This window comes from Berghia stephanieae, chromosome 14, assembly GCF_034508935.2.
Source record: "Berghia stephanieae isolate SIO BIC M18660-M18661 chromosome 14, UCSD_Bste_1.3, whole genome shotgun sequence".
Lineage (NCBI taxonomy): Eukaryota > Metazoa > Mollusca > Gastropoda > Nudibranchia > Aeolidiidae > Berghia > Berghia stephanieae.
Genome location: NC_088373.1, coordinates 33,289,901 through 33,309,900, shown reverse-complemented (window position 1 = coordinate 33,309,900; position 20,000 = coordinate 33,289,901). Strand labels below are relative to the sequence as shown.

Genomic DNA, 20,000 nt, shown 5'->3' with positions numbered 1-20,000 from the left:
TCCGGAATAGAAAGAGGAGGTGGAGCTTATATGATATAACGCAATGAAAGTTCTGTCCGATGACGGGTGGGGGGATATCACCTCTCCAAAACTTACCTTATTATATGAGATCATGAGATTCTTATCCAATCATCGATTGCTCGTTTGACAGTTCGCTTGTGAACAGTTAGGAGACCATCTCTTGATTTATGGGCAGGCGGCTTTGCGTAAAGGCGGTGAGTGTTGTATACATCAAAGAGTACCGCTGACCGATGGGTAAATAGTGGTTGTGTAACCCAAAAGCCCTGCCGACTCGACTGCAAGGTCTTGTATGTAATAGTTGCGTCACCATCTCAACGCTCAGGAATTAATTAGTGAGGACTCTCAGTATATATATATTAAAAAAACAAACAACGCTTTTGAATCACACGAGATACATCCGTGTGCTCGTCGCATTGAGAATTGAAAAATGAGATATAAATCAAGAAAACGGACCGGAAAATAAAGAAACTATCATTAAATTTTAAAAAAATGAGCAATATTTTTTTTCAAAATCAATCTACAAGAAATTTTTTTTATTTCTAAACCTATTTTTGTGAAACAAAGATAAATGTTCTCCTTTTTGCAAGCTGATTCAACAATGTGGTTTTCAAATTTATCGTATACGTAATCATTTGGAAGCTCCCGAGAAAGGTATTTTTGTGTAATCTCTTTCACACACACGCGCGCGCACACACACACACAAACACACACACAAACATATACAAACAATACACAGCCCATGTCATCTATTGCCTATATTATTAATGTTAATATATACATCCCATGCTGATTGTCACTACCCCCTCCCCCCCCCCCAACCATTTCCACCATCCAAGTACCAGCGGCCTTTTCTCTTTGATTTCGTATCATGGTCTACCCGAAGCCCAACACCTCGATCGTTTGTGGGTCAACCCCCCCCCCTCCCCCCTCCCCCACCTTCGCCCGTAATCAATTTATAATTTTCTCTCTGTATAGAGCGCCACGTGCACAATTCTGCCCTAACCAACAAAAGGACAGTATCTGGGCTGACCCAGGTCCAGCCAGTTTTGCCGCAATCGACACATTTAGTTTTTTCATTCATAACTCTTTAATTCTATTACATAGTGGAAGTCTTCTAACATTAAATAATAGCTGATGATAAATTGCGCTTTTCTCTTAGTCGGCGATTTTATTGACGTAATATGTTGCGTAATATTTTGAGATACTGTTTCTTGGTTAAAGCCAAGCAAATAACTCTACCTGAAACCAACAAAAGGACAGTATCTTATACGGCCGTCTCACATACTGTTCACCCTGGTTAACCGCAATGCAAAGTGCCTCGTCCGTATTCACCAAAAGAACAGTATCTAAGTTAAGAATATAGAAAAATACGAATAACTCGATCGACAAACGTTTCACGTCAGCGAGGGCGAGCACTCGCCATCACGGACGAGTGAGAGGCAAGGCTAAGTGTGTTTGACCTGGCGTGAGGGGGGGGAATGAATAAATTATCTCCGTCAAGTTTGTAGGCGTGACTCTGATATAATATTACTACATTAGACTATTCCTCAATCTTTTAGACCCTGACTCCTTTTTCAAGATCAGTCTATTTTTATTAAGCATATTAGCTTTAATTTACGCTTATTGATGATTTTGGCTATCCTGTAAATTAGACTTTAATTGTGTATCAGGGTTTTGTCATTGTACAACGATATGGGGTGAGGAGTGAGTGATAGTGAATTAAACCTAAGAATAGCTGGAAAATAGGGTATGCCCCCCCCCCCCCGCCTCCAACACATACACACACATCCTTTTTGTTTTAAAATCAATATCTTCATTGTCATAGGAAACGAAAAGCATGAAATGGAACGAAATATGTTGGTACATTTATACTGAATGAAATAGGCGACACCATTCTTACTAAATTTAAAAGGTGCCTAGATTATGAGCTAATAAGATGAACAGAAAAATTATTTTGTCTTTAGCTAATTTCGCCCACAGGGAGTTACAATAGTACAATTTAGATAAAACAAGGGAATTAATTAAAAGTTCTGCTATATTAGATTACGATTTTTGCTTATTTTATTCATTTCTATGTACATAGATTGTATGGTGTTATTCACGTAGCAGCTTGTTATGGAAAGATGTTTATCAATGATGACGTAAGGTTTTTTGCTTTATTTGAAAATTCTATTGTGCTATTTCCGAGAGAAATAGGTGAATTATTTGCCTTCCACACTTTAAAATCTCAGTTTTACTATCATTTACTATCGTTTAATTTTAACTTGTTATGGTGCATTCAAGATTTAATCTCATTAAAACAGCTCGAAATTCGTTGTATTAAGAATTGTAAATCACTTAGGGGTACTGAATCATAAATTTGCGTATCACCAGCATTAAAATTATAACTCAGATTGAATCTGGATATCACACTAGAAAGGGGGTGCTTATATACAGAAAAAGGACAGGGCCAAGAACGCACTCCAAAGTATAGTAAAACTTGTTCTGACTGAATACCATTCACCACGACAGTCTGCCATCGATCCTGTAAATACATTTTTGTATGATGTAAACCGTTTTAAGGGCAATTCCTTTTACGCCTACGTATTTTCTAGTCTTCTTAACATAATGTAATGGTCAATGGTGTCAAAGGCAGCGAAAGATCTTAAAGGCATAATAAATTGATATTGTTAGCATTCGCATTATATAACAAAAGATTTTAAGAAGCGCCGTTTCAGTTCTGTGTTGCTGTTTGTAGGCTGACTGAACTGTTGTTCTTAAGTTCGGAGATAATATTTGTGTCAGTACTACCTTCTCCAAAAGTTTGGACAAAAAATAGAAGGATGTGTGGAAAGTGAGAGATATGAAGACGATGAAAAAGAAAAACACAAAAATCCCCAAAAAACAACTAAACAAAAAAAAAGCCTGGACAGACAGTCACACCGACACCCATACACACACACAAACGCACACACACACACAAACGCACACACACACACACACACACACACACTAATTAGTTGAAATGAATGAAAAATAAGTATACTTAAGTTAGTCGTTTGGTTGAGCATCCGACCAACAAGCAAGGGGATCCGTTTTTTATTGCCAGTTGTATAAAGTTTTTTAATGGTTTTGCTTTCTGTTTTGTTTTTCATTTTTATTACTTGTTTATAAAGCCCCTTTGCCCACCAACCAGCCACTAAATAGCTAGCTTGATATGTTGATCTTGTGGAAAGTAATACGTGAATATTTCAACTTATGTCATAGATTAGATTGATTTTGAACTCAGTGTCTGCAGCAATTTAGTCTTTAATCACGGGCGCATATTTTAGTCAAAGATATAAGAACTGCAATCCAAACTGTTGTTAAAAGCAGGTATTTCCACTTTTAACAACCAACGGACGAGGTCAAACTTAGATGTCGCTGGGTCAAACACAAGCGTTGTGGTATGTCACGACTGCTATCGGATGTGAAGGTCATGCGTTCGATTCTATAGACAGTATGCGGTTAGACTAAGGGAGTAAGATATAAATATGTGTGCGTGTGTGTGTGTGTTTATGTGTGTGTTTGTATGTGTGAAAGAAACACGGGGGAGACAAAGAGAGCCAGCGAGACTGGTAGATAAAAAAGGGGGAAAAGGAGGGAGGGGGTGGAGCAAAGAATAGGTAGGGATAGTATAAGAAAGCCCTTTGTTTCAAAAGAAGTCAAAGTCAATCAATGGGAAACATATTGACCAATGAGATTGCAATTTTTAAAAATGGGACTGGCCAAATCATTTGTTGCATTGTTTCCATTTTGAGTCAGATGACAGCTTGAAGAGGAGCGGGTGGGGCTTAATTTGTAATGACTTACATGAAATCATATAATTGAATCTTCTTGTTTGAGCTGCAACGTCGAGTTATTTAGGACCTGCCACTCGTTATCGCAACACATTGTGGTCAATGTCAGCTATTAATCTCTCCTCCCTTTTTTCTTTGGGATCACTCCAATGACATCTATATATTATTATGAAGTCCTAGGTTCACTCACATTGTTTATTGTCTCAAAAGACCCCACCCTCCCTCCCATTCCCAATGAATACACGTTAAAACGCTCTCTCTCTCTCTCTCTCTCTCTCTCTCTCTCTCCCTCTCTCTCTTTCTCTCTCTCTCCCTCCCTCTCTCTCTTCTCTCTCTCTCTCTCTCTCTCTCTCTCTCTCTCTCTCTCTCTCTCTCTCTCTCTCTCTCTTATTTATTAATTGATTTATTTTTAAAAATATATCTCTCTGCATCCATCTCTCACGCTCTCTGTTTGTTACTGACTTTCTCTCTCTCTCTCTCTCTCTCTCTCTCTCTCTCTGTGTGTGTGTGTTTCTCTCTCTCTCTCTCTTTCACTCTCTCTATCTCTCTCTCTCTCATGTAAACAACAACGCGATAGAAAGTTACAGTGCTCCTCTATGATGTCATGTTACGGATGACGTCATTGGCGTTGGCGACTTATGCGTCAACCAATCAAATCGTCACCAACAGTTTCGCATGATATTGCTCGCCATACGGCGGCATCTTCGTCACGCCACTCGTTGACGCCACCGCATGCTCACGGACACCGTCGATATTTACGGGGCGGAATACGGCCGTCGGAGATACTGTCCTTTTGTTGGTTAACGATGGGGTTGAAACAGGATACTGTTTCAAGCAAATTTTTAATTGCCTCTAATTTCAAAAATATTTGAGTTATGATCATTCTGACAACTTTGTTAGCATTCCTCTGTCCCAGAGATTCGATTTAGTAAAAAAAGTGATTTTATGATTTTTTGAGAGACACTGTCCTTCTGTTGGTTAGGGCAGTGCTACCAAGGCATTTTGCATTTAAGAATAAAACAAAGATAATCTGATTATTATGTTTTCTCAATTTTTTCTTCATGCATATAACATTCTGAATTTATTATTTTCATTATGTTCGTTATATACGAATTAATTCGCAAGTATTCGGGGGAATTACATGTTCCATTCTTTCTCTGTGATTTTAGTCAGCCCACGTGTTCTTAAAGTATATTGCAATATTATGATATTTTAATTCTTATAAAGAAGGCAATCACCCGCTGGTTAAAGAGTCTTTGGTGGTGTACTTCATTTATTATTTGCTGAAATCCATTAGAGTGGCATCTGCTACCCGTTTTAGAAATTCTATTAGCATAATCATCACAAGTCGTGATCAGTCGTGAATATGACGAACGTTATTTACAAAAGGGTCGAATGAACTATTACAACCTATTACTTTTAGTAAACGTTCCCATTCATCACATTACGATATTTTGATACTTTTTGATTGTTTGTTTTTATCCCCCAAGCCACCAATACCCAACATTTTATTCATTCTATTTACTTGACGTACTTGACGTATGCCTCTGTGCTCCTGCCGGTGCATATGGCCTAAATAGCACTCTCCCATCTTCTTCTTTCCTTGGCACAGACCTTTGCCTCGCTCCAGGTAATATTGGAGACGCGCAAATCTTTTTAAAAGCTTCTCCTTCAAGTCTGTATAGGACGACCCCGTTTTCTCTTGTCCTGTTGGTTCCATTCGAGAGCCTGCTTGGTTATATTACAGAGCTCTTTCCGCAGGGTATGGCCAACCCATCGCCACTTTCTGTGTCTAACCTGGACGTCAATCTGCTCTTGGTTTGTTCTTGTCCAACGGTCCGCATTTGGCACTTTGTCAAACCATTTCAACCTGAGTATTTGTCGAAGACAGCGATTGACAAAAGTTTCAATATTGGCTGATGTGGTCAAGGTTGTTCGCCAAGTCTCTGAACCATAGAGTACAACTGAATTAACATACGTGATAAACATGTTGTTTTTTTGGATAAGCTGGAAGCATCCCATATTGGTCACAATATTGTAAATACTTAACGCGCTTTCTTGATTCTAGCGATGATGACTTCATCAGTAATGCGTAGATTTAGAGTTGAAAACAAGCGAGAAAAATTAAACTATTGAGGAATTGAGGAAATAGGGAAGAGATTACAAAGAGTTTATCTTCAGTGAAATTGAGATCTCTAAAAGTTGTATCCAGGCACAACCACAGATACACTCAATCATTTACAAATCGGTGATTTTTGATGGGAAAAATGTCATAACCTTAAAACTATGAATATGCATATGTACTGTTTCCCTCCTAGTCAAGGACTCCGGCCAGAGGCAGGACAAACCAACTTATCACAAATCCCATTCTACCACCAAAGCAACTTGGAAAACATATTATATAAAGTAGGATAGAAGACACAGCCAGTGAACTCCTGCTCATCACTGGATGTCAGAAGACCCCACCCATTGGGAACTGTTACATCTCGACATAACACCAGTTCGAAACAAAAAGTCACTTGTACGATAATAAAACAATCTTACCATCGGAAGAAAAAGTGTGAGTAGCTGCCAGATCTCCCGAAGTCACAGAAACACGGTCACTGTCAACCCATTTGACGCTACCCTGTGGTAATCCCGCTATCGACAACTGACAAGTACAATTCGTAGAATACTTGGACAACTCAACTTGGTGTATTGAACCTCCAATATTCGTGGGGCAGCCGGCGAGTTTCACGATTGGCATCTCTGGAATAAATAACATTATAAAAAAAAGAGTATCCCCTCAATGCGTTTTTCTTTTTTTCTTTTTAATCATCGGTATATAATTGTTGAAGGTCTGACTACAGATGAATATCTACTATTATTATTATTATTATTATTATTATTATTATTATTATTATTATTATTATTATTATTATTATTATTATTATTATTATTATTATTATTATTATTATTATTATTATTATTATTATTATTATTATTATTATTATTATTATCAGACCTGTAATTGAGTAGAGGACAAATACATTGAGATGAGAAATCGTCAAGGATATGCTTGATAACCAATGTCAAGTGACATATTGTAAAAAAAAAAAAAAAAAATAAACCATACTATTCTCATCAATTATCAAAATTAACATATTGTATTCAAACCTTGTAATTTTTTTAATGACATAATCTTAAAATAGTATTTTTCTCGTAAGAACATGTATCCCTGTGGACAGAATATTAGAAAAAAAGCTTCAGCTGCTTAATTGTTCCTATACTTACGAAGAGTAATCTTGTCTTCCACAAAAATACTTGATTTGACACTATTTTCAGCTTTACAAGTCACATTAAAGCCGAGTTGTGGTTTCCCTTCGTTGTTGACTGGTGCTTGTAAACTAAACGTCCATCTTGAATTGTTCGACATTGTCATGATTTCATCAGGCTTATCCACAATTATGAAATCATCTCTTGTACTATTTGTCCCAATCACACTGACATTCACGGATGGAGCAACGTCAGCCGGGATGTCACAGAAGAAGTGCAGTTTGGAGGGATTTTGACTCTCTTTGATATTGTGAATCTTTGGCGTTTTCAACACGCCAATAGACACCTTAGTGGGACCATCTGAGCAGAATATTAAGCAATGGAAATCATATTGTGGATAATAAATCAAATTTATTAATAATTTTATCAGTGTTATAAGATCGAAAGTCCCATTTTTGTCTTTGATTCGCCATACATGACATTTATCAAGATGCAATATTCAATAAACGTTCTCAAATGTCTTTATAAACGGACCCTATCTAACATCAACACGTAACACATAGGACATACATGATTCTTATATGGCGATTTTACATTTCATTTACAACAGAAAAATGCAACTGACGGTCATGTACTCATTACACACCCGAGCAATGTCGCAGTCAGTGTTTGCATTTCTCGCGTCTGATAATAGATTGTTTTCACCGCTATTAAGCCCCCCATAGACGCTGCCATCCGCTGATCGGGGTACGGATGACCTATCGCTGTGACCCGATCCCTGCGTTTATCGCAGATGATTTTTGCCCACATACGGGTAGATATTTTTTTGAGGCGATCGGCGATCGGGGGCGTGGCAGTATAAAAAAGTGGACATTTTTTTTTCGGATTTTTGCTGTTTTCACGTCGGATTCGTGATCAGCGTCAAATTTACAATAGGTTTGATACGAAGAACTGTGTGTTTACTCCAAAAATTGGTGAAATTAGAAATAAATTTTAATTAATAGTGAGGCTACGATCCCAGTTACTGTCTGTTATACTATCTTTCGTCTTGCGCACAATAGTGATTACTTCTCACTAAATTATATCAATTAGACTGTTGAAGGAACGAAATTGACATCATTCCACTCTTTGTTATTGTATTAAGGCAGTCATTTTGGTAATTAGTTCTCACTAAATTATATCAATCAGACTTTTAACGTTCAAGGTTACTCGTAGTTTTGTGTGACGGTACGTTATTTCCGACTGGTGGATGTTGTGAGCATTTTACCTAAACTCATAGCATCAATAACCGTCCAAGATATTCGCATCATATGTAGCAATAGCTATAAGAGAGAGAGAGAGAGAGAGAGAGAGAGAGAGAGAGAGAGAGAGAGAGAGAGAAAGAGAGAAAAATTTACTTGCGCTATATGTACCGCTATATTCAATAAAGGTGCTCAAATCACTTTATAAGGGTCTTTGGCCAACATAAAAACATGTTAGACGAGACATGACTGCTAAGCGATATTGCAATTGTTTCCCGACAGAGACGACGCTGTAAACAGCGAAGTACTCATTTTAACAGTGAACAAGGTGAGAGAATGCGAGTAAAGAGCCTTTTCCAAGGACTCAATTATGCGCCACTCAGAGCGGGACTCGAATCCAGTACCGTCCGATCCAAATGCGAGTGTCATTTCACAAGACCACATGCATAGCCGCACAAAAAAGTGATGAGAGAATAGATTCATATGTATTGAAGAAGGAGAGAGCGGATGGAGTGAGTTAAGTTCTTGGATATTTATAGAAGGAACCAAATTGACGTCACTCATCTCATTGTTATTGTTTTTAGACACCCATTTTTATGATTAGTTCTCATTAAAATATATCAGACTATAAAGTTCAAGGTTCCATGTAGATTTTTGGGCTGGAGTGATATTTCTGGCTGGCGGACTTTGTGAGTATTTTAATTTTACACAGAGCATCAATTGAAGGAATGAATTTGACGTTAGTCAACCCGTTGTTATTGCTTTTAGACAGCCATTTTTATAATTAACTTATCACTAAGTTATATCAATCAGACTATTCGAGTTTGCAATTCTGTGTGTTAATATGTTATAGATAGAATGCGCTTGGCCAAGGAGTTCACAACATTGCCATCCGGAAGTATAACGGACCAACACACAAAACTCTGTGTAACCATGAACTTGTATAGTCTGGTTAATACAGTTCAGTGAGAACAACTCACAAACGCGGATGGCAAAAAACAATAACAAAGGCATGTGTGACGTCATCTTCATTCTATCTATACCCCGATGGAGATGTGAGTATTTTTCCAATACGCATAACATCAATACATTTGCAATCCGATTTAAGTTTAAAAGCGATGTAGACCACGGACATTTTTCCATTTTGTGGACAATAAAGATTTATTATTATTATTATTATTATTATTATTATTATTATTATTATTATTATTATTATATTATTATTATTATTATTATTATTATTATTATTATTATTATTATTATTATTATCATCATTATTATTATTATTATTATTATTATTATTATTATTATTATTATATATTATTATTATTATTATTATTTGTAAAACAAATCGACAGTGCTCCCGTGGCAGGTTAAACGGGTACTCCTCGGGACTACTTGCATTCGCAGCCCCCCCCCTCCCCCCACCCCCACCACACACACGCACACAGCTCTTTTTTTTTTTTTGAAGTAATTTTTTTTTTTTTTTGGGGGGGGGGGGGGCTTTGTTTGTAGATTATAATTCAAGGTTACAATGCCCACCCCTGTCATCCCGTAGTCAAGGCTTTTTGGCATCTGCCAATCCCAAATGTCTGTGTCAAGGTCGACCGTCATGTCGCGTCAACGGGTGAGGAAAAAAAAAAAAAAAAGAACTGGCATATTATTATATCACCACATTGAAAATTATGAAAACTATTTTTTATTTTGTATGAAATCCTTTATAAATTTTACGATGATCAAGAACGAAACTTTTGCCATCTACCTCTTCCTGGCGCAACATTTATAAAAATATTATTTAAAAAAAAATAATAACACAGCATTTATTTGGCGCAATATCCACGTGCTCAAAGCGCTTTACAAGGGGTCCCAAGGCAACAGCAATATTAAACTTGAAAGACGAGACATGACGCCTGTTAGGCGATGTGACATTTGTTCTCAACAAAGACAACGAACGGCCATGTTTTACACCTGAGTACGGTGAGAGAATGGGAGTAAAGAGCCTTTTCCAAGGACTCAACTCTGCGCCACTCAGAGCGGGTCTCGAAACCCGAATCTTCCGATCCGAAAGCGAGAGTCATACCACTTGGTGCATCACAAAACAGGGAGGAGCACTGTTCTGTCGGCCACATAGCTTCAATATTAATTAAAATTTATTTCTAATTTCATCAATTTTTGGAGTAAAAACATAGTTCTTGGTATCAAACCTATTGTAAATTCGACGCTGATCACGAATCTGACGTCAAAACAGCGAAAATCCGAAAAAAAATTGTCCAATTGTTTATACTGCCACGCCCCCGATCGCCGATCGCCTCGAAAAATATTTAGCAAGGCGGGCTTTGCGAGCGATGGACCGTTTATCGGCCAGGTATTTGGCCACACACATTGCGTTTTCACCCCGGTTTGCCTGATCGGGATACGAACCAGGATCAAAACCGCGCGTGTATGGAGCCTTTTAGACCGCCTCATTTGCCTAGTGCACTGTTCAACTGGTAAGGTGTTGGGTCAAGGTAGTTGTCATTAAATATGTAATTGCTGTCAAAATCCTTGTTTAAGTGTGTGTCTGTGGCATTGAGAATACTGGTACAGTGGATTTGTATTAGTTGTTACGGTTTAAACTTTTCATTTACGCTAATTAAACTACAGCAGTTCATGTTAATAACCGTTATAGTGTTTTTTTGTATTTGTCCCTGTAGTATTTCTATTTTGATCGCTGGGCTGGTCTAAATTTTTTGTATGTGAACAGTCAAAAACAAGTTAATATAAAAGTCCAAACAACGAAAACGAGGGAACAACATTTAAAAATCCCAATAGCAATGAGAGTGCACGATGAATGTCAGCCGATAGGGCGTGTTACATTGGTTGAAGGAAGATTCATGTCGACTGTTAGGCCATGTTAAATTATATTTCCAACAGAGACAACTGTGTTAACGATCATATGCACACTCCACATACGAGAAAAATTAAATATTTTGAATCATCATCATATCTTGTCGCGCCAGTGAGTCAGCCAGTCCCGGGCAGTCTGGTTGCATTCCCTCAGGTCAGCATTGGTGCAGTGAGGTCCCAGCGAGCATTCGGACAGGATGTGGTCCATGGTCTGTCTGGGGTGACCGCATGGGCATTCAGTGCCCGGTGAGATTTTCCATTTAAAGAGGTTGGTGGCGGTGTTTCCCACCTTTGCTCTAGCTCTGTTCAACGCCACCCATTCTTTTCTCTTGAGGTCTGTGCCTGCTGGGAGCTTTTCTGTTGGGGGCTGGAGGGCATCGTTTGCTGTCTTGTCCCATTCTACCCATTTGTCCAGGCGGAAGAATGCTGAGTGGTCTGGGTGAAGGCTCTCTACTGTGAGGAAGCTTTTTCTTGATTTGAGCCTGCTTTTGGGGCAATTGTGGTCATGAAGGGGGTGTCTCTGGTCCATTTCCTGTTTGTATTTTTGTATTTGGGCATGGGTTTCCCTCCGGATGTGTGGTGGGGCTATTCCTGCTGCACGGTAGACCAGTGGTAATGGTGTTGCTCTCAGCTGGCCCGTTATGATCCGGCAGGCGTTGTTGAGCTCGGGGTCTAGCTTGGAGGCATGGCATGATCGGGCCCATACAGCTGAGCAGTACTCCGCAGTTGAGTAGCTGAGGGCCAATGCTGTGGTCCTTAGAGTTTTAGGGTCAGTTCCCCAGTTCATGTTTGCCAGCTTTCCAAGGAGGGCATTACGCGTGGACACTTTTGCCTTGGTCTTTCTCACGTGTTCTCTGAAGGACAGAGTTCGATCAAGCGTCACTCCGAGGTACACTGGGTGGTAGTTGTACTCTAATGTCTGGCCATTCCACTTGATGTTAAGTTTTTTGTGGGTGTCATGGTCTCAAGTGAGTAAAGAGCTACTCGACTATGCATAAAGATATATGTAGAATGAGGCCCCAGAATTTACTAGTTACTATAAATGAAAAACAATTAACGATTTGTTTACAATGAAATAAAAATAATGATGAAATTTAATTAAAAGAGATAAACAGTGATCGTGGCAGTTACAAATAGAGATATGAATATTTTACGTAACTTATGATAATATCTCAGGTTCGTAAGTTTACGTTTCCAGGCAGTTGATGGGCTTGGATGATCTATTGCTCTGATAACAGGATTGGACTCGTAAAATTCCACTTCCAGGCAATTGGTAAGAGGTTATAGTGTAGTACAGCGGGCTTGGGTTTGATCCTTGAAGATTATACAATCAAAGTTAAAAGCTCCGGCGTCTTAATGGTGTAGATATAATATCTACAAAGTCCCAAAAGATAAAAATCTTACAATATATATATAGGAATAGAGTGACTGGCCGTCCGGCATAGATTGTGGAGAGAAAGTGAGTGTAGAGTGTTAGACCTATCAGCTTTTATAATAAGTGGCTACGTGACAGAATGTCGAACGAAAAGTATTCACTAATTAGAAATTAATTCGAGGGAAGGCTATAAAAGGAAAGACGATCTAATATTAGAAGGTAAAGTTTATCTAAGCCTACCGATATATAACTGGAGTGAGATGAATTCAGTTCTTAATAAAATAAAATTTAATAAGATAATTGTGAACAATCTTTACTGTGACACCCCCCACCCACGTTTAAAATATACTCTTTAACCATTATGGGAAAGATAGATTTTACAAACGGAAGTAAATTTACTATCATGATACTCTAGCATTAATCCATTGTTATGATTTGTGCTACAATTAAATTATTTATTAACTAGACATGGAAATGTTTATATTAACGTAGGTATATGAATGGGCGACAATAACAATGAAAGATTGTGATTACAAATCATTGTGATGAACGACATGATGGCAATGTGATTACAAATCATTGTGATAAACAATAGTGATGGTAATGAAGCATGATTTAAGTCGATGATATGAAGGTAATTTACTGAATGAAATGAATGAAAATGTAAATGGAATATTGACATTTCAATTATTAATCATAAATGAGTGAAAATTCATAACAATAATAGATAAAGAGAAGATTTCCCAAATCATGAATGGGTATGGTATATATATCCAAACAATACTCAATGTTACATTAAGTTGGGTCATCATGTTTACAAATAAAATTATCGAAATTGTGCGTTCTGATTTGGCATAATTTTCGAGGTAACTAACAGTATGCATGAGAGGTTAACTTATACCCTTCTCACGTGTTTATACTAATCGAGAAAGTAGGTCGGCGTGAATATTTTCACAGCCTGGTATGTGAGAGATACTGAAAGTGTAATTTTGCAAAAATAGACTCCACCTTAGTACTCTACTATTATTCATTTTGTTATTTCTTATGTACGTGAGTGGTTTATGGTCCGTTTCGACCACAAACTCTTTTAGCAGTAGATATCTGCTGAATGTCTTTAAAGCAAAGACGATGGCCAGTCCTTCACGCTCTATTACAGAGTATCGTGATTCTCTGTCCAATAATTTTCTGCTTGCATATAAGCAAGGCATTAGAGTTCCCTCATGTTCCTGTAATAGTACACCTGCGATGCCCTTATCAGACGCGTCAGTTCTTACAACAAATTCTTTTGATATGTCGGGTAATTTAAGAATTGGTTCTGAACAGAGTAATGCCTTTAATTGGTTAAAGCTATTCTGACACGCTTCTGTCCAAACAATTTTGTTCGGTGACCCATTCTTTGTCAGATTTGTTAGCGGTGTCGCGATGTGCGCGAAGTTGTAAATGTATTTCCTGTAAAAATTTAGGAGCCCAAGTACTTTGCGTACTTCTTTTTTTGTCTTAGGTGGTTGCAATTGTGCGATTTTTGTTTGTTTTTCTGTCTCGGGTGTCTGTGTCCCATGACCAACGGTATGACCGAGAAAATCAATTTCGTAAAATGCAACGCTTGTTTTTGACGGTTTTGTTGTTAAAGAATTACGTTTTAATGCTTCAAGCACTAATTCTAAGGTTGTCATGTGATCAGTCCATGAGTTTGAGAAAATACATGCGTCGTCGAAGTATGAGAGTGTAGACGGGATGTCTTTTAATAACATACGCATCATTCTTTGGAATGTCGATGCTGCTGTCGATAATCCAAATGGCATATAGTTAAATTCTAACAATCCTAATGGTGATTGAAATGCTGTGTATTTCTTACATGATTCTTTCAGTGGAATCTGCCAGTAACCTCTAGAAAGATCACATTTTGTCATGTATTTTGCTTGAGATAAGGCAGCAAATAAATTCTCTTGATTTGGTATTGGTTCTGCATCAAATACTGTTGCTTCATTTAATTTGCGAAAGTCGATACATAGCCTTATCGATCCGTCTTTCTTTTTCACTACTACTATTGGTGATGAGTATGGGCTTGAAGAATATCTAACTATTCCTGTATCTAGCATATCCTTAACTTCCTTTTCAACTTGTTCTCGTGCGTGAAATGGAATAGGATAGTTTTTCACGTTGATAGGGGTAGATGTGGTTAACTTTATGTCGTGTTCCACTAATGTTGTATGTCCGGGTGCGTCTGTAAAGACTGACTGGTACTTTTCTAATAATGACCTGATTTCTCGTTTCTGACATTCGTTTAGTTGAGGATTGATTGTGACGTCATTAATTGTACTATTTTTAGAGTTACCGTGTTGTGGGGTGTGTTGTAGTTCAACATCATCGCTGTGAGTTTCGATGATTAATCCTACGTTTGCAGCTTCAACATGGTTAAATATTGGTTGTGATAATCTGTCTCTATCGAAATATTTTTTTAGCATGTTTGCATGGAATGTCTTTGTTGTGTTGTTAATTTGAATCTCGTAATTAACACCAGATCGTACTGCTAATACATTGAATGGTCCTTTCCATGTAGCTAAAAGTTTACTCGAGTCATCGGGTAAGAGTATTAGTACTTTGTCACCAATCTCAAATTTTCTTGACTTGCTTTTTCTATCGGAGTATTCCTTGTATTTCTCTGCTTTTTTAGTGACGGATTCCTGTGCTAGCTTACATGTGTCCTCTATTCTGTCTTTCAGGTTTCTTACATATTCGTAAGCAAACATAATTTCGTTATTGTCCTCCTCATTCCCTTTACAAATGTCGGCTACTATATTGATCGGGCCGCGAGGTGATCGTCCATACATCAACTCAAATGGGGAGTAGCCTGTAGATTCTTGGGGTATTTCTCTATATGCAAATAGGATTGCTGGTAAGTATCTGTCCCAATCATCTGGTTTTTCTGCTGACACTTTTCTTAACATATTTTTAGAGTGCCATTAAATCTTTCACAAAGACCATTTGCTTGGGGGTGGTAGGGAGTTGTGAATGAGTGTTGGATTCCCATGAGTTTCATGGTTTCATGCATCATAATGCATCATGTGATGTAAATTGGGGTCCATTGTCCGACAGTATCTCATTTGGTATGCCTATTCTAGTAAAAATTGTCATCAATGCTTCAGCTATGTGATCCGATGTAGTTGATTTCAATGCTATCGCTTCTGGCCACCTGGTTGCGTAATCGACTAGTGTTAGTATGTGTATGGTTTCTATCTGATTTTGTTAAAGGGCCTATAATGTCAATTGCAACTTTTTGAAAAACTTTTTCAATAACTGGGGTTGTCTCTAATGGCAATCTCGGTATTCTGCCTTTTGCGACTCTTCTTTGGCATGTGTCACAAGATTTCACATATTCTCGAACGTCTTTAGTAATTCCAGGCCATGTGAAATTCTCGGATATTCTCTTCAATGTGGAAGAGCTCCCAAGATGTCCAGAAGTTATTGAATCGTGCGCTATTCCAAGGATTTTGTTTCTGTAAATACTCGGCGTGACCAGTTGTTTAGCTATTTTATTTCTTTTCCTATGTAACCTGAACAGAATATCTTTTTCAATGATGTATTCAACTTTTGATTTCGTCCCTTTGTTTGCGATATTGAAATATGAAGTTAAAGTCGGGTCCTTTTTCTGTTCTTCAATGAACGTGTTCCTGTCAAATTGTTGTGGTTCAAGAGAAATAGTCATTGGCTTCTCTGTTATCTTAGTCATCTTTCTTGTTTCTGCTAGACAAGCTGTTTCTTGGGTTAATGACCATTCTTTTACATCTGTTGGGTTGTCTTTAAGACCTTTTATATTGCCAACAATAACATCAGCGACGGGGTTGGGAAGTATACAGCATTCCACTATTCCTGTATAGTATGGGGTTTCTATGTACACGTTAGCTGTTTCAAAGGTTTCGACTGTGCCACTGAATGTGATGCATTGTACCGTTTTTCCAGTTTTGTCTTCGTCATTGATCAAAGATGCTTTTATTCCTACTGTACTGCATCCTGTGTCTCTCAATATTTTGCAATCAGTTCCATTAGCTTTGCCTTCACAAAAAAATAGCGATCCTGATTTGTGAGTTTGTGTTAAAAGTGACATACCTTTCACGCAATACACATTTATATTTTCTCCTGACATTACTCGTGTCTGATTGTTTACACCTGTTTGGAGTGATGCATTTGCAGTTTCTTTTGGATATCCCACGATTTTGTAACATTTGTCTGCTGTGTGGCCTTTCATTCCACAATATTGACATTTAATTATAGGTTTGTTGGTTTTCTTATACTCAGTATTATTGTCAGTGCTATTTCTTGTTTTGTTTTGATAGGGTCGGCTATGGTCTCTATTGAACTGTTTGTTCCATGGTTTGTTACTATGATCCTCCTGTTTCACTTGCGTGTTCCGAGTGATTGATCGGCTCGTTCTATTTGAGTACTGAACTTTAGGTGTACCTGGACTCTGAGCAGCGGCAGCGTAGTATGGTTCCTTCAATGTTCTGCTAAGGGGTGTCAATGGATGTGCGCTGTTAAAGTTTTCTGCGTAGATTTTTAATTTGTCCAAGTTTTCTGGCTTTCTCTCTTTAAAGAATGCGACTAAATCTGGGTTGCAAGCTTGATAGATTCGATTCTTCAGCGTGAGATAGTAAAGGCCTGCAAAGTCGTCTTGTTTTACGTTTGCCAACTCAAGCCACCGATTTAGAAATTGAGTAATTCGGTTCACGAATGTATTAAAGTCTTCTCCACTTTCCGGTTTTGCAGTGTGAAACCTTTCCTGGTAACCATCTTCCGTTAATCTAAATCTTTTTAGTAGAGCGTCTTTAATTTTTCCATAGTCATCTGCATCTTCAGTTGTTAAGGTATAGAAAACTTTTAGCGGTTCTCCAGATAAGCAGTTAATCAAGGCTGTGGCCCATTTGCTTTCTGGCCAACGATAACCTTTAGCCTGAACTTCGAATCGGTGTAAGAAGGATTCTAGACAGTCTGAGCGTTCATCGTATGTTGGCATGCGTGGAAGTTTCACGAAAAATTCATCACTATTATTATGTTTTCTTTCATGACCGGTTTTTGTTTTTTCAATTTCCAGCATCATTTGGGTCCTTTTGGTTTCTTCTTCTGCTAAAGCTATTTGTCTTTTTAGTTCCCTTTCTTGGACTCTTTCTTCTCGTTCTTCTCTACGTATTCTTTCTTCATGTTCTTTTTCTTCTCTACGAATTCTTTCTTCATTTTCTTCTCTACGAATTCTTTCTTCATGTTCTTTTTCTTCTTTTACTTTCTCTTCGCACCATGAAAATATTCTTTCCTGGGGTATTTCTAAGTCCTTTGCGAGACTTAAGTATCTTTTATATGCTTCCATGTTGTAATAAATTAGTTACGATATTTTATATATATTATATTGACAGGATACTGTTACTGACTGTTTTATTTATTTACACTTACTGGAATGAACTGTTCTATTTTTAGAAATCTCTCTCTCTTATTTCAACTTATTATGTATGTTGAATTTGATGCCTTTTATCGTTATATCTTATAAAGCAATGTGTCAATACAATGCGGAGTTATTATGACTTGTGTCAATAACAATGTGTCAATCGCGTGTACTCTAAACTATGTTACTACGAAAAATTCATCACCAATGTGTGTGACTCGTCGTTAGTTTGTGTACAATTATTCGCAATGACGCTAATGTACTAGAGTGTGATAACAATAATAGGATGCCAAAATAATCCCAAGTTATCTATCACTAAATATAACACGACGGCTAGTAGACTCCTTTTATTATTATTTAGTTTTTAAAGACTCACTTTTCAGAACATAATATATAAGTGGTTTTCGGTAACAGTAATATGCCAAAAATGCATTTAAAACAAATCACTATGCAAAACAAATCACGATGTCTATAGTTACTATGTGATGCCCAACTCATGTAAAAGAGAATAATGAAGGATATATTTACCAACTCAGTTCGTGGCTGGGACCTCTCTCTTGTTCAATGGTTGTTCAACAATTGTAATTAGGCATTGAAGAGTGTTTAACAGTGATGTCTGAAATACAAAACAATAAAATATCGTAAGATTTACAATAGTTACAAAATGTGTTCACAACACTGAGTGATTGGATGACAGGTGAATGAATCGTTATGGAATGTAAACATATTGAAAACAATTCATGAATGAGGCAAACAACAAAATGAAATGAGTGATATAATAACAAAGTGGACAAGGAATGAATGAATGAATGAAAAACTGAGTGAATAGATGAATGAATGAATGGATAATGTATGAATGAAAGAATGAAGGGAGGAATAAATGTATGAATGATTGGATAAATGAGTGAATAAACGGATGAATGGATGAATGGATGAATGAATGAATGAATGAATAAATAAATGAATGAACAATGAATGAATGAATAATTTATAAATGAATAAATGAATGAAGGAATGAATCAATAAAATGCTATTCAATTTGAATGAAAGAATGAATGGATAAATTGCTATTCCATTTAAATGAAAAAATGAAAAAGAAAAAAAATTAATCCTGTAAATAGGGAGTTCAATTAAAATATGATCAAGTGGGGCAATTAAGAGTTTTACAATTTAAACTTTAAAGTTAGATGAAATAGATATAAGTAACTAAATAAATTCAATTCTTTATATGTGTCCCCTCCAAAATGTCATGGTCTCAAGTGAGTAAAGAGCTACTCGACTATGCATAAAGATATATGTAGAATGAGGCCCCAGAATTTACTAGTTACTATAAATGAAAAACAATTAACGATTTGTTTACAATGAAATAAAAATAATGATGAAATTTAATTAAAAGAGATAAACAGTGATCGTGGCAGTTACAAATAGAGATATGAATATTTTACGTAACTTATGATAATATCTCAGGTTCGTAAGTTTACGTTTCCAGGCAGTTGATGGGCTTGGATGATCTATTCCTCTGATAACAGGATTGGACTCGTAAAATTCCACTTCCAGGCAATTGGTAAGAGGTTATAGTGTAGTACAGCGGGCTTGGGTTTGATCCTTGAAGATTATACAATCAAAGTTAAAAGCTCCGGCGTCTTAATGGTGTAGATATAATATCTACAAAGTCCCAAAAGATAAAAATCTTACAATATATATATAGGAATAGAGTGACTGGCCGTCCGGCATAGATTGTGGAGAGAAAGTGAGTGTAGAGTGTTAGACCTATCAGCTTTTATAATAAGTGGCTACGTGACAGAATGTCGAACGAAAAGTATTCACTAATTAGAAATTAATTCGAGGGAAGGCTATAAAAGGAAAGACGATCTAATATTAGAAGGTAAAGTTTATCTAAGCCTACCGATATATAACTGGAGTGAGATGAATTCAGTTCTTAATAAAATAAAATTTAATAAGATAATTGTGAA

At 37.1% G+C, this 20,000-nt stretch overlaps 1 protein-coding gene across 1 annotated transcript in view; it reads right to left on the bottom strand.

Annotated features, from left to right (window-relative positions):
• The window catches only part of LOC144959449 (uncharacterized), a 65,287-nt gene that overhangs the window by 18,452 nt on the left and 26,835 nt on the right, over nucleotides 1-20,000 (bottom strand). Inside the window, exons 13-14 of the mRNA XM_078892041.1 lie at nucleotides 7,113-7,454; nucleotides 6,384-6,587 (exon numbers count right to left, since the gene is read on the bottom strand). Coding sequence (XP_078748167.1) covers nucleotides 6,384-6,587; nucleotides 7,113-7,454 — 546 coding nt within the window. The remainder of the gene's footprint in view (nucleotides 1-6,383; nucleotides 6,588-7,112; nucleotides 7,455-20,000) is intronic.